A 12,320-nucleotide genomic window follows, 5' to 3' on the forward strand; every position below is an offset into this window, starting at 1 on the left:
CCACCTGTTCTGAACCCTTGGGCCACTGATGCGGGCTTCACAGGGGGAGGCCCGTGATGCCTGGGCGGCCTGGGGCACAACCAGCTCAGGTGCCCCCCGCCCCTCCCCCGCCCCTGGTAACCTGGCCTGGCCTTGAGCCCCTGTGCGGTTGGTGTTGGGGGTCCCGGGCCATCTCTGGAGGGTGGAGGCCAGCCCTCCTCATGGGGCATCATCCCCATACACCCGACTCCTACCACGACTGTGGACATCCCTGAGGGGTGGGGCCAGCCTCCGTCACTGGAGTCCCCTCCATGAACCCCGAGTGTTTGGTTCCTAGCTGCTCAGGAAGCAGCTGCCAGCCAGGTTGCTCGTGGAGGGTGGGAGGTGGGAGCATGGGGCGGGCTGAAGCCTGCGCGGCTGAGCCCTCGAGGCCCATGGATCCGGATCTTTCCTCTTTTGCAGCATCAGCCTCCGAGAGTTGAAGGCCATCTTGCCCCTGGTCAACTTCAAAGTGAGCGGTGCCAAGTTCCTCAAAGACAAGCTTACGGTAAGTCTCAAAGCTGAGCCTGGGAATCTTAGGAACTCGGGGCTACGTGGTGCCTCTCCCCCAGCCCATGGCTGCCTGGGAGCAGGAGCTCTGTGGGGCGGTGCCCAGAGAGTCCCAGCCTCCAGTGCACCTGTTCCTGCCCAGTAGCAGATGGGGTGATGCCGCAACCCGGCTGGGCACAGAATCACAAGCCACTCAAGCAGGAACAAAACTTTATTTTTAAAAAGGCCGCCAATGCCCCGTGTGCGCCGGGCTAGCAAGCTGGTCCACACACGTGTGTGTCTCTACCGGAACCGGGGCCCGGACCTCCCCCTGAATTCCCGCCTACTATCCTTCCCCAACCAATGGGAACTCTCCGGGAGTCCCGTAACCTGAGTCCCATAGCAGGCCGAGGTGAACAGCAGGAGTCCAATTTCCATATGAATGTAAATCTTAACATAATCATAACATCTCAATGGCTAGCTGGCAGTCACCTTAACCAAAGGTGCCATGCATCATAATACTTTGCTGTGGCTCCTAGCAGGGTGATGGCTGCGGGACATGTTCCCCGTCCCTGCCAGGACGTGGTGAAGACCGCTGGGCTGTCGGCCGCAGAGCACCTGTACTCATTGCTCTTTTCCCTGTCGCCTGGTCTTCCTGCTGTGTCCTTTCTTCCTAGTAGCGTGAACGTGTATTTTTTGCAAAACAGTGTTTGTAAATAAGTCCTGTTGGTGTGCTCATGAGGGAATGGCTCTGGATTCCCCCACCTGTCCTCTAGCCATCTGTCCTTCCACCTCTCGTTGAGTTTGCTTTTGTTGTTGTGTTCTGGAGCTGTTGGAGCAGGACAGTGAAGCCCCTGAGTCACGGGATACAGAGGGTCGGGGGGCTTCTCTGGGTGGGGCAAGGATGCACAGAGATAATGAAGGACAGGCACCTTGTGATTTGACAGGAAGCGGGTACTGGATCTCAGGAGCCCCATGGGACTTGTGGCCATGCCAGTGTCAGCCATCATCCATAGGATTCCTCTGCTCATTCTGTCCTAGCGAGCGCCTGGGGAGCTGACCACGCCATGCTTTGACCTACCCCACTGTCCTACACTGGTCCTCAACAGAAACAGACAGGCAGGATTTGAGAAGAGAAGGAGGATGAGGGGAGCATTTATCATTGATCCCTGAGTGATCAGAATCTTGTTCTTATCAGGCATTTGTGTAGCCAGGCATTTTGTATCTGTTATCTTACTTGGTTTCAGGGAAGATAAGGAGGTTGGTGATGGGCCTCCTGTTTAATAGATGAAGATACTGAGGGTCTGAAAGGGTCAATTAAATTGCTCAGAGCCCTAAATAGCAATTGATTGGAGCTGAATTCTGTCCAACTCCTGATTGACAATCAGGTTTTTTTTTTTTTTAAATTTATGCTTTAAAAAATGAATTATGTATATATACTTTATAAGTATGTCTGGATTCAGAATTCCAAAGAAAGTACCTCCTGCCCACAGGAGGAGGACTTGTTGACGGTGGCTCTTGGAAACCTGGCCGAGACTCTTCCCCTGGGGGCTCAAGGGAGGGCCGTCCTTGGTGGCGGTGGTCCCTGTGGCGTTCTCTCAGACGGGTGACTTGGGAAACTTGTGGACAGCTTGGCTCAGGGGAACACAGGAGGCTCTGAGCTGTCCTTGAAGGAATGGTGTCCAGTTCCTGCAGGCAGTCGGGGGGGGGGGGCGGCTTATGGTGGACACCCAACACTATGTGGTCACTGTTTTTTTAATTTTTTAATTTTTTTGTATTTACAGGAAATTGGTGCACATAAAGATGAACTCAGCTTTGAACAGTTCCACCTCTTCTATAAAAAACTCATGTTTGAGCAGCAGAAATCGGTAAGAGGAATCCTGAGCAAAGGGTCAAATGATGCTCTGTCTCCTGTTTTGAAGCCTGGCTTGTGTCTGAAAAACCCACAGGAAGTATCTGACCGCCCGTTTGGCCAAGGAAACATAAGACGGGAATGACAGTGACATGCATTTTCATTTATTAGGTTGGCAAAAAGAGTGAACTGTGGGGGAGCTACAGGGAAAGGGACAGGGTGGTGGCTTGAGGCCCGCGTCCCTTCTGGTGGGGTATGAACCTAATCTGAGCCTATGAAGGTACAGAGTGCAACGACTACTGTCTTATCTCATTCTGGAAGGAAATTAGCAAATTATTCATAGCAGCCGGCTCTGCGCTGAGGGGTCACGTGTGTTTCTTATTTTAACACTTTTATTCCTATTTTTTACGTGGACTTATTTTTTCGTGAAAACAGTAGACTTTTAAAATTAAGATGCATGTGCATTTTGACCTGAAAGTGGCATTTTGGAGACTGTTTTGCAGGAATGAGGGACTAAGGATGTAGTCCAGATGTTTATGGTAGCTTTTCTTATGCTGCCAACATACCTGGGGTCTTCTGAATGCCCCTCAGAAGAGGTGCCCCTCAGAAGAGGGGCCTGGTGACTCATGGCCCCTCCACACTGTGTGCCTTTAAGCGGCTGATGACAGTCAGTTCTGTTGCTCCTGGCCTGGGAGGATGCTGGTGCTGTCCTGTGGGGATGGCAAGGAGCTAATTCTGGTTTACGAAAGCATGGCCCACCACAGCACTCCAATGTCTGTTTGCATTCATGTTTAGGAGCCAGGAGAGAGTGAGAGAGAGAGTGAGGAAGAATATGTAACTCCCACCGAATGTTGGTTTCATCCGTGTGCTGGAGGGGTTGGGAGGGTGGGTAGGAGGAAGAAGTAACTCTTCTTTGAATATCATTTCCTCCGACTGGTTCCAAGTTGCATGTTACTTTGGTAATAAAAATGCTCCGTAAAGCATCAAGTTGAAAGATGGGCTATTCAGGGCAATGCCATGCTGTAGCTGGTGGGCGGCACATGTTCAATGGAGCTCTTGCTTTTACAGCTGGAAAGGGCTTTGCAGACTGTAGAGGGGGTTCCAGAGGGAGCTTCCAGGGAGCGGGGTGCACGTGGGACTTGGCACCAGTGGGCTCTGGTTTTTCCCGCCAGCTAGCTGTGTGATCTTGGACAAGCTCCCGACTGCACCGAATCTCAGTCTTCTCTTCTGTGCAATGGAAGTGATGAGTCCCATCCCACAGGGCACTGGGAGGATCCGAGTAGGAGACCAGGAGTTTCAAGTGCCTGTGTGAATTTTACTAGATTATTATGATTGATTGTCTTCCGCATGCAGGGCAGGCTGACTATGCAGTGGCTAACTTAGCCACGGAACTTTACAAGAGGTGGAGAAAGGGGAGAAGCCTTCCCTCTCTGCCTAGATTGGGGAAGACTCATATTTCATGGAGTAAAAAATTCAAATGCCATGTGTTTACTTTTCACATATATAATAATTCATTATTGGTTTGCTAAATAAGAGGAGAAAGATTATAGGCTCTGGAGCTGGGGGAAGTGGATTCTACCCCAGTTTGATCTCTAACTGACCCGAGTGATGCTGGGGGAAGCCATCTTTATTCCCTGATGCAGCTTCTGCATCGAAATGAAGATATTAAATCAGATCAAAGATTTCAAACTTCTAAAACTGTAGAAGTCCTCCTTTAAATATGAGACCTGAATAACAACAACAAAACTGCATGTTTCATAAAAGCTGATCACAATACTCTTTTAGGTCAGAATCTATTACTTTTATCCACAGTTAGTTCTTGAGGATAACAAAAGTGTTTTGATGTTGATATGCACAAAATCCTGGTGATGGCCATTGCTGCCTTATGCACTTGACAGTGCCTGTGACAATTTGCCCTGAAAGTTCAGGACGCTGTCCCATTGGACTAATGGCAAAGCTTGAGAATTGGTAGGTCTGCCAAAGGCTGCTCCCCCTGCCTGCACAGGTGGGGGCCTCCTCGGTGGGGGGGAAATTGTACCTACATTGTGTTTTTTGCAGTGCTGGGGATTGAACCCAGGGCTTGGCACAAGCTAACCCTGCCCTCTATCACTAGGCTATATATCCCCAGCCCAAGATATATTTCACCTATAATATGGGTTCTGTTTTTTATTTAAAAAAAATTTTGGGGGGTTACCCTGGATTGACCTCAGGGGCCTTCGACCATGAGCCACATCCCCAGCTCTATCTTGTATTTTATTTAGAGACAGGGTCTCACTGAGTGGCTTCGGCCTTGCTGTTGCTGAGGCTGGCTTGGAACTTGTGATCCTCCTGCCTCTCAGCCTCCTGAGGCACCACTCTGCGCCTGGCTGTATGGGTTTTAAAAAAAGCATGTGTGTGAGAGAAGAAATTTTAGTTTTGCGGGATCCCTGACCCTCCAGGAGTATCCCTGGGTGGGACTTTGGGGAAAATTGAACTCTGTCCAAGGTTGCCCCTTGGTGGCCAGAATGCCACATTGAGCCTGCATCTGATTGATCCTGTCCTGTCCAGTGGTTTAAATAGTTTAAAAATCAAGCTTTTGTTTAAAGGTTGTGAGAGCGTATATTAAAATTCAGATTTTTGAGCATCCTTAAAAAAGTCGAGATCCATCTAAAAATGGGTCCAGAGCTCCCCATGGTGATCAGCCAAAGGGAGGAATGTGTCGGGTTCCTGCTTGTCCCAGCCCTGCCCTCTCCTCATTCATGTTGCCTGCCAGGCCACAGAAGTCCTGGGTCTTACCGTGGGAGGCTATAAAGCTCCTCTGCAGCAGTTGCAAACTCAGGGTTTAGAATTTGAATGACCAAGCCCCCAGCTGTGTAAACAGTGTCTTGGCTGCTTGAGCTGCTCCTGGGGTGGGGGGCTCCTTGCCCCTCCCCTAATCTGCTAGCAGACTGTTCTGATTCTGAGCTGGCTGGAAGCACCAGGCAGAGAAAGGCAATAGCTTCTTGAGTGGCCTCCTGAGTGGGCGTTAGTTGGATTTCTCAGGTGCCTTGGAGAGACAGAGCTGTCCTGATGACTCATGAGCCTCAGATTTGAAACTGGGGAGTGGGTTTATGCTAATCAGTAGCCAAATGCTTTCTAGCTTGAGGATGCCCATTCCTTCTTGTGTTAATCACCTACCTTCCTACATCTCAGCTATCTAGCCTCAAGGCTTCTGAAAGTTGGGCAGCAGCAGGAAGGTAATTTAATTTCCAGTGTGCCCTCCCCACGAGGGGATATACATCTAAGTAGACTGTAATAATATCATTATGCAGATAATAGCTTACATTTCTTTGGGTGGACTGTATGTTAGATACTGTGCTAAGTACAAACGTTTAATTCTCAGCCCCGTGAAAGGGGTATTGTTAGTCTCCAATTTATGGATGAAGGAGCTAAGGCTCAGAGAGGCCCTTCACTGGAGGTTACACCCCTAGGAAGCCGCAGATGGAGGACTTGAGTTCTCCTGCCCAACTTTGATGCCCAACCACTGATGCTTCTTGTTGACTCTTAAAACTTTGATACTAAGTCATTTCAAACATGTACAATAGAACTTCCCAGGTACCTCCTGGTCAGGCCTGTGGGGTTCCCTGTGGGTAGAGCACACCTTGTATATAAAAGGAGAAAATGCTTACAAATGGAAGGAGAATTATCCAGGCGTGGTGGTGCATGACAGTGGAATGAGATGGACATTGTTACTGTAAGTACATGTATGAAGACATGAATGGTGTGACTCTACTTTGTGTACAATCAGAGGCATGAAAAATTGAGCTTTATATGTGTAATATGACTTGTAATGCATTCTGCTGTCATATATAACAAATTAGAATAAATAAAAAAAGAAAAGGGCTGGGGATGTAGCTCAGGGTAGAGTACCTCTGAGCTCAATCCCTAGTACCTTAAAAAAAAAATTAAAAAGCCTGTAAACCTACCTATGGTTGTGCCTGTACATTCAATGAGAAGTTTAATGATTATTCTTGCAACTTTCCTATGGGAGCAAGTGTGGAGGGCACGAGTGATCTACATTTCTTAAAGATGCCTAGGCCGAGGGTCCCCGGGAATGGTGCAGATATTCTTGTTGATGATGGCTGGAGAGGAGGAGAGTCCGCTGGGTACAAGTTGGCAGTGACTCTCTGGTTGGCCCTTGGCCTCCTAGACCAGAGGGTTCCTACCTGCTAAGTGCAGTGATCAGGCATGATGAGTTACAGCTCTGGAATGCTGGACTTGCCTCCATCCATGCTGGAAAACTCCATTCCTTGATCTGCATGACTCTGGGGTCTGCTGTCCCCTCCCTTTGGCATGTCTCCTTCCAGCTAGTGACTTCTACTTCTCCTGGGGCCAATTCAAAGGTGAGGTCTCCTTGTCATCTTTTAGCTCCAGGGAAAGCGAACTTGTCTGTTGTTTTAGTCATTTGTTCGACTCATCTGCAGAGACTTGCAGGACCCCAGAGGGCGCACAGAGGTTAGCAGAGCACACAGCTCCCTGACCACACACGCATCCCTTGCTGGGGTGGCTGGGTCCTGGGCATTGCCCAGAGTTGTGCAAAATCCACCCTGGTCCCCTGGGTAGGGAGGATCTGACCGCATGTTCCTGCTCGGTAATGCTGGGTTAAGTTAATTGCTGCCTCCATTATGTGCCTGGAGCATCTAGAATATTCTCTGATTGCTGGGATCTCGCCTGTTTGACTTGCATGGTGGCATCTGCATGTGGGGCCCTGGAGATCCAGCTGGTGAAATTCTGGACCCTGGAACTGTTAGGCGTGTCCTTTTGGCACAGGTCTTTGTCCTTTCTGACCCTTTTCCTGTTTTTCTGAGAAGGGGGTATTTTATTACTTGTCTACTAGGATGGATGTGAGGGGAAGCTGGGCCTGGAGGCATCATCCACTCTTGTCCTTCGCTCCCTGCCCCACGCCCGCTGCCGTCAACCAGGGTTTGAACATATTTCCAGGCAGCTTTGTCTCCAAGTTCAGAGTCCCGGGTTTGCTTCCCCTTGGGCTGCCCAAGTGCTGGGCATGAGGAGCAATGTTTTCCTCTGTGTTCTTAGCTCTTCCCTGAGGGCTCCTCTCCTTTCTGTGCCCCAGTGCAGCTCCTGCAAACGCATACCCAGGCACCTTTGTGCATGGTCTCTGGTTGGTTCAGCATGTAGGGGTCCCTGTAAGAAGTTGGGAGCTACAGAGAGGGGAAGCCAGGGTCTTTCCTGGCTCCAGGAAGCTCTGTGTCCAGTGGCACCTCCTCCGCCATCCATGTCCCTCATGCACAGAATGTGGTGGAGCTCCTGAGCCCTATCAACAGGAACAGGAAGGATGGCAAGGTGGGGCAGTCCCCAGGGGTGTCACACGGTGCTGTCTTCAGAGCCCCAGACCACCCAGCCTTCAGTTCGGCACCAGCTTGACCTGGTGACCCAAGTGCCAAGTGAGCCCAGAGAGCAGCTGGCAAAGCCACCCCCCATTTACAGCTGAGCCATGAAAGGAAGCACTTCCGCGTTTGTCTGAAAGACCCTCAGCCTTTGGGGGTGAACTGCTTCTCTGAGATGCTGATGGAAGATATGGATCATCTTTCCAGAAAAAAATAACACACCTGTATACACTGATGTGGACCCTCCCCTGTGCTTCCCCAGCCTGTGGGCTGCCTCTGGACTGTCAGCGATATTCCTCATCCTCACAATTCCAGGTAGTTTGGCAAGAGGACCCAGGTGGCCTGGTCGCTGTTTGATATCATTAGTGTTAGTCACAGGCCAGTGGCTGCATTTCCATTTCTGTCCAGAAGAATTACTCAAATCTTACACAATTGCAGTGTTCAGACACAGACAAGGGCTGTGTGTGTGCATGTGTGTGTGTGTGTGCATGTGTGTGTGTGTGCATGCGTGTGTGTGTGCATTTGTGTGTCCAGTGCTCAGCAGACGAGCTGGTGTGAGTAGAAGCAGGAGGAAGGTGCCCACGTCACAGGCCGGTAGAGCAGAACTGAAGCCGTCTGGCCTTTCTTCCTGCCCTTGGATTTGAAGACGAGAAATACCATCTTTGAAACACTGAGGATTTGAAATGTAGCGATGCTGGGAGGGAAGGTGGCATGGTCCAGTGGGGCTGCCCAGCCAGGTCCATGTTTTGAGAGTGATTGTCTGAGTCTGGGAGCTCATGTGCAAATCTCACGCTGGGATTTGGTTCCAGGAAGATGGCCTGTGGGAACGCTGGTGTGTGGGCCAGGGTGGACGTGTGAACGCACAGGGGCTCCTTATAAGACTGGTGTGAGAGCAAGTGGACTGACACGTATCATGAAATAAAATGTGGCTTTTCAAACCAGTGAAGTGGCGCTGCTTGAGGCTGCAGAATCGTGTGTGAAGCAGGAGACACCACCCCGAAGTTTGCGGGAGACGTGGGTGACGTGCTAAAGTGAGATCTAGGTAGAGGAACACCCGTGGACCAAGCTCCAGGAGGAAGCCGATCTGATCGCAAAGAGCGGTCGCTTCTCGGGAGGAGGATGGATGGGGGAGGGAGACTTCTCCCTTTTGCTCCAGAAGTTTCTGTTCCATCTAAATGGTCACAGCTAACATGGATTCCCGTGGTGATATTTTAGCAAGTCTTTTCGTTGGCGTCGTGCGACCTGTCCCGTCTCATTTTGTGCGTGTTTTCCTTTTCAGATTCTTGACGAATTCAAGAAGGACTCCGCGGTGTTCATCCTGGGGTGAGGCACCTCTCTATGTCATTGCTTTTCAGGTTAGCTCTGCCTCGGGTGCAGCTGGCCCTTGTGAAGGGACACCACTGTGCCATGACTGATCTTCAGGGACAGGGTCCCTGGCAGGGGACCGGCCAGCCTGAGCAGGTGGCATGGGAGAGGGGCCACAGCAACGGGGTGGAGAGTGTTGGGTGGATGGTCCAAAAGGCTCTACAAAGAAGCCTGTGAGCCTCGGGGCTCCTTCCTAGAGTGTGCGTCCTGGACTTGACACGTTAGCAGGTTCCTACAGAAGCTAAAGGGAGGTTAGTGGAGATTCCTGGTTAAGCAGGTTGCCCTGAATTAAAGTGGGTGAAGCGTGTACGGTGCCTCCTGGTGCTGGGCACGTGGTGAGGACTCAGGCCTGTGGTGAGAGCGTTATCCAGGGTCAGTGCTGCAGGACTCGTCAGGACGTTCCTGTGCCTCAGGAGTCCCCGGGTGGGGATTTGTCAGGGGTCTTGTGTTTCCCAAGCCTGTCTGACCGGAAGCGTTTGCCATGGAGTGAAGTGGCACCTAGAGATGGCCTGTGGGGCACCGACAGTCCTCAGTGAGGAGTGACTTTCCCTCTGTCACTCTCTAAACTAGAGCTCCAAGATGCCAACGGAGGTGTCAAATGAGTGGACTCTCAGAGTTTGGGTGGAAGGGTTAGTGTGAGGCCCGGAGGCTGCTCTGAGACGGCAGACCTGTGACTCTTGGCGTTGGTAAGGGGAGCGGCTCCAGCACGTGAGGTCCCATGTAGTGTAGGTCCGGCTCTTTCCTACCCTCCCGCATGTGCTCGGGCAGTTCTCTCCTCTGCGGAATGTGCTTCCCTGGAAACCAGCAGAGGCTTGTGCCCATTCAGTGAGGTTCTGGGCTTTTGGTAGCTGCAAACGTCCTCTCCTGGAAGCAGCCGTCCACGGCCTGCTGGGGAGGGGGTCCTGCCTGGTTCAGAGTGAAGGATCCCTCTGTCCAGAGGAAGGGTCTCCAGAGCGAGGGCCCCTGCTGGCTCCCTGGCAGAGTCCTGCCCACTGCAGCGGCTTCTCCCCGTCTTCAGAGCCCCCGAGGGCTCGGCACACTCCGAGGAGGCCCAGGCTCTGGTCCATTTGCTCCTCTAGCATCAGCTCCTGCTAAACGGGCTCCACATGTGGCCCTGTCCAGCAGGGGCTGTGCACGCTGTGGCCCTGAGGTCCTGCCCTCCCTGCCTCCTGGTCCCCACTTTCCCCTCTGGAATCGTCCCCCGCCCTCTTCCTTGGGCCCCTGCTGGACACTTCTCATCTCCATCCCACTCGCCCCTCCTCACTCTCCTCCTGAAGGCCTCCCTGGCCCTCCAGGTCTGGTGGGGCCCTCTGGGCTCATCCTGGGCAGCCCCTTCCTGCCTCATCTCTCTTGCTTCGTTCCTCTGTCTTCTCCATGGTCACACTCAAGAAGTGTGCCCCAGACCTTGGATGACACTGGGAATGGCCAAATGCAGAGTCCAGGCTCCACTTTCTGAGATTCTGGTGTTAGGGCCCCTCCTTGAGTCCTCCTAGGTCAAGGACTCTGTGCCATTCACTTGCATCATCTGGGGGCCAGCCTGGTACCTGGCAGAGTGGGGGCTGGGCACTCTGGGCAGAGCGGGGCCCTCTGTTGATTTTTCTCTCTGTAATGTGCTCTCTTTCCCTGAGGGCAGCAACACTGACCGGCCGGATGCCTCTGCCGTCTACCTGCAGGACTTCCAGAGGTTTCTCTTACATGAGCAGCAGGTGAGAGAATGGCAAGCGTGCTGAGACTGGGGGTGCCTTTAGGGGACACCGTGTCCACCTGGCCTCTGACTGTCATAGAATAGCAGTAGCCTCTCTGACCATGGTGCCTCGTGCTTCAGGCTGGTGTTGAAAGCTCTGTGACGGGTGGTGACCCCGGGGTCTGAAGTCTCCCTAGCTGCACAGCCTTGGGCAGGGTGCTCAGCCTCTCGACCCATTTCCCCTTGGTAAATAGGGATGAGAGCTCACACTGCTCCAAACTGGGGGGGGGGGGGGTCAGAGAAGATTGCAGCAGGTGTGTGTGTGTGTGTGTGTGTGTGTACGTACACAAGTATAGTTGCATGATCTTAAAATTTCTCTTTATATTACTGGAGTCTCATTGACGTTTTCTCTTATTTATTTGACTTCTTTATCTTTTTGAATAGACTTTATAGTTTCAGAACTGTTTGTTTCACGACAAAATGAAGTTCATTTACATAAAAATACTGAGTTGCCAGATATTTCAAACATACACAGAAGTAGATCGTGAACCACGCGTCTCCATTACTCAGACTTAGAATTAGGAACATCTTACCAGTTTTATTTCACCTCCCTCCCATCTCCATCCGAGTCTCCCCTGTCCTGCCCCCTTCTCCGTTCCTTTGCTGAACTCTGTGGCCTGGATTTTGTAGCCTTTGACTTATAAATGCCTCAGTAGCTCTCTTGCACAGAAGGGGACTTGTTTTTAAAAGCCACGGCCACAGTCCTCCTATTTCACCTGACACAGTGAGCGGTTTCTTGGTGTCTGCCACCCAGTACCCTGCCCGGGTTTGGGTTTCGTTGATGGTAGAGAGGCTAATGACAGGAGGGAGGCACGTTTTGCATAAGGGCCCAGGCAGTGGCGGCAGGTCCCTGGCGCTCTGGGCCATGGTGAAAGAGGACTTTGATGGGCGTTGTGCTCATCATACCCTGCTTGTGTAGGGCCCAGGGAAAGTGACGCAGGTTGGTTAAAAGGAAGGGGGCAAATTAATTCTGTTGAGCAGTTACTTGTGAGATTCTGTGCTCTTCTTTGCTTAGAATGTTCAGTTTTGCAGGGAACTATTGGAGTTAAGTTGATACAATTACTGATACCAGTAGCCAGGATGTTCCAGAACTTCCCAGTAGGCTGACTTGAGTGTAGATTTAGCCCCACCTAGTGGTTACCTACTGTATTGCAGGATTCCCCCTGTTGGGCTCCAGCTGCTGGGTGCCCTTAGAGCTCAAGGTCATAGGGCCAGGAGAAAAGGGCAGGGGTGCTCTGTGCACCTGGGGATCTGTGCGACATTTTTTTTTAGGGTGATGGTGCTCATATAAAATGGCTACTGTAGTACTTTGTGCAAATTATTACAACTTTTCCAGAAACCGTTTGGCTATGTGCTATTAAGATGAAAACACTAAACCAAGATGCATACAGTTTGATTAAATAGTTGCCCTCCTAGGCACATGTCCCGAGGAAATAACAGCAGTATTCTAGTAGGAATGGAAACCGGGAGCTCAACCACGTTTCTG

General features: G+C 51.3%; 1 protein-coding gene across 2 annotated transcripts in view; it reads left to right on the forward strand.

The window, feature by feature from the left end:
- Positions 1-12,320, forward strand: part of Plcg2 (phospholipase C gamma 2) — a 132,485-nt gene that overhangs the window by 61,443 nt on the left and 58,722 nt on the right. For both annotated transcript variants that reach the window (XM_078032730.1, XM_078032729.1), the window contains exons 6-9: positions 442-526; positions 2,292-2,375; positions 9,005-9,048; positions 10,724-10,796. In XM_078032730.1, the coding sequence (XP_077888856.1) occupies positions 442-526; positions 2,292-2,375; positions 9,005-9,048; positions 10,724-10,796 (286 nt within the window). The remainder of the gene's footprint in view (positions 1-441; positions 527-2,291; positions 2,376-9,004; positions 9,049-10,723; positions 10,797-12,320) is intronic.

The sequence above is a fragment of the Ictidomys tridecemlineatus genome, chromosome 15 (assembly GCF_052094955.1).
Source record: "Ictidomys tridecemlineatus isolate mIctTri1 chromosome 15, mIctTri1.hap1, whole genome shotgun sequence".
Taxonomy (NCBI): domain Eukaryota; kingdom Metazoa; phylum Chordata; class Mammalia; order Rodentia; family Sciuridae; genus Ictidomys; species Ictidomys tridecemlineatus.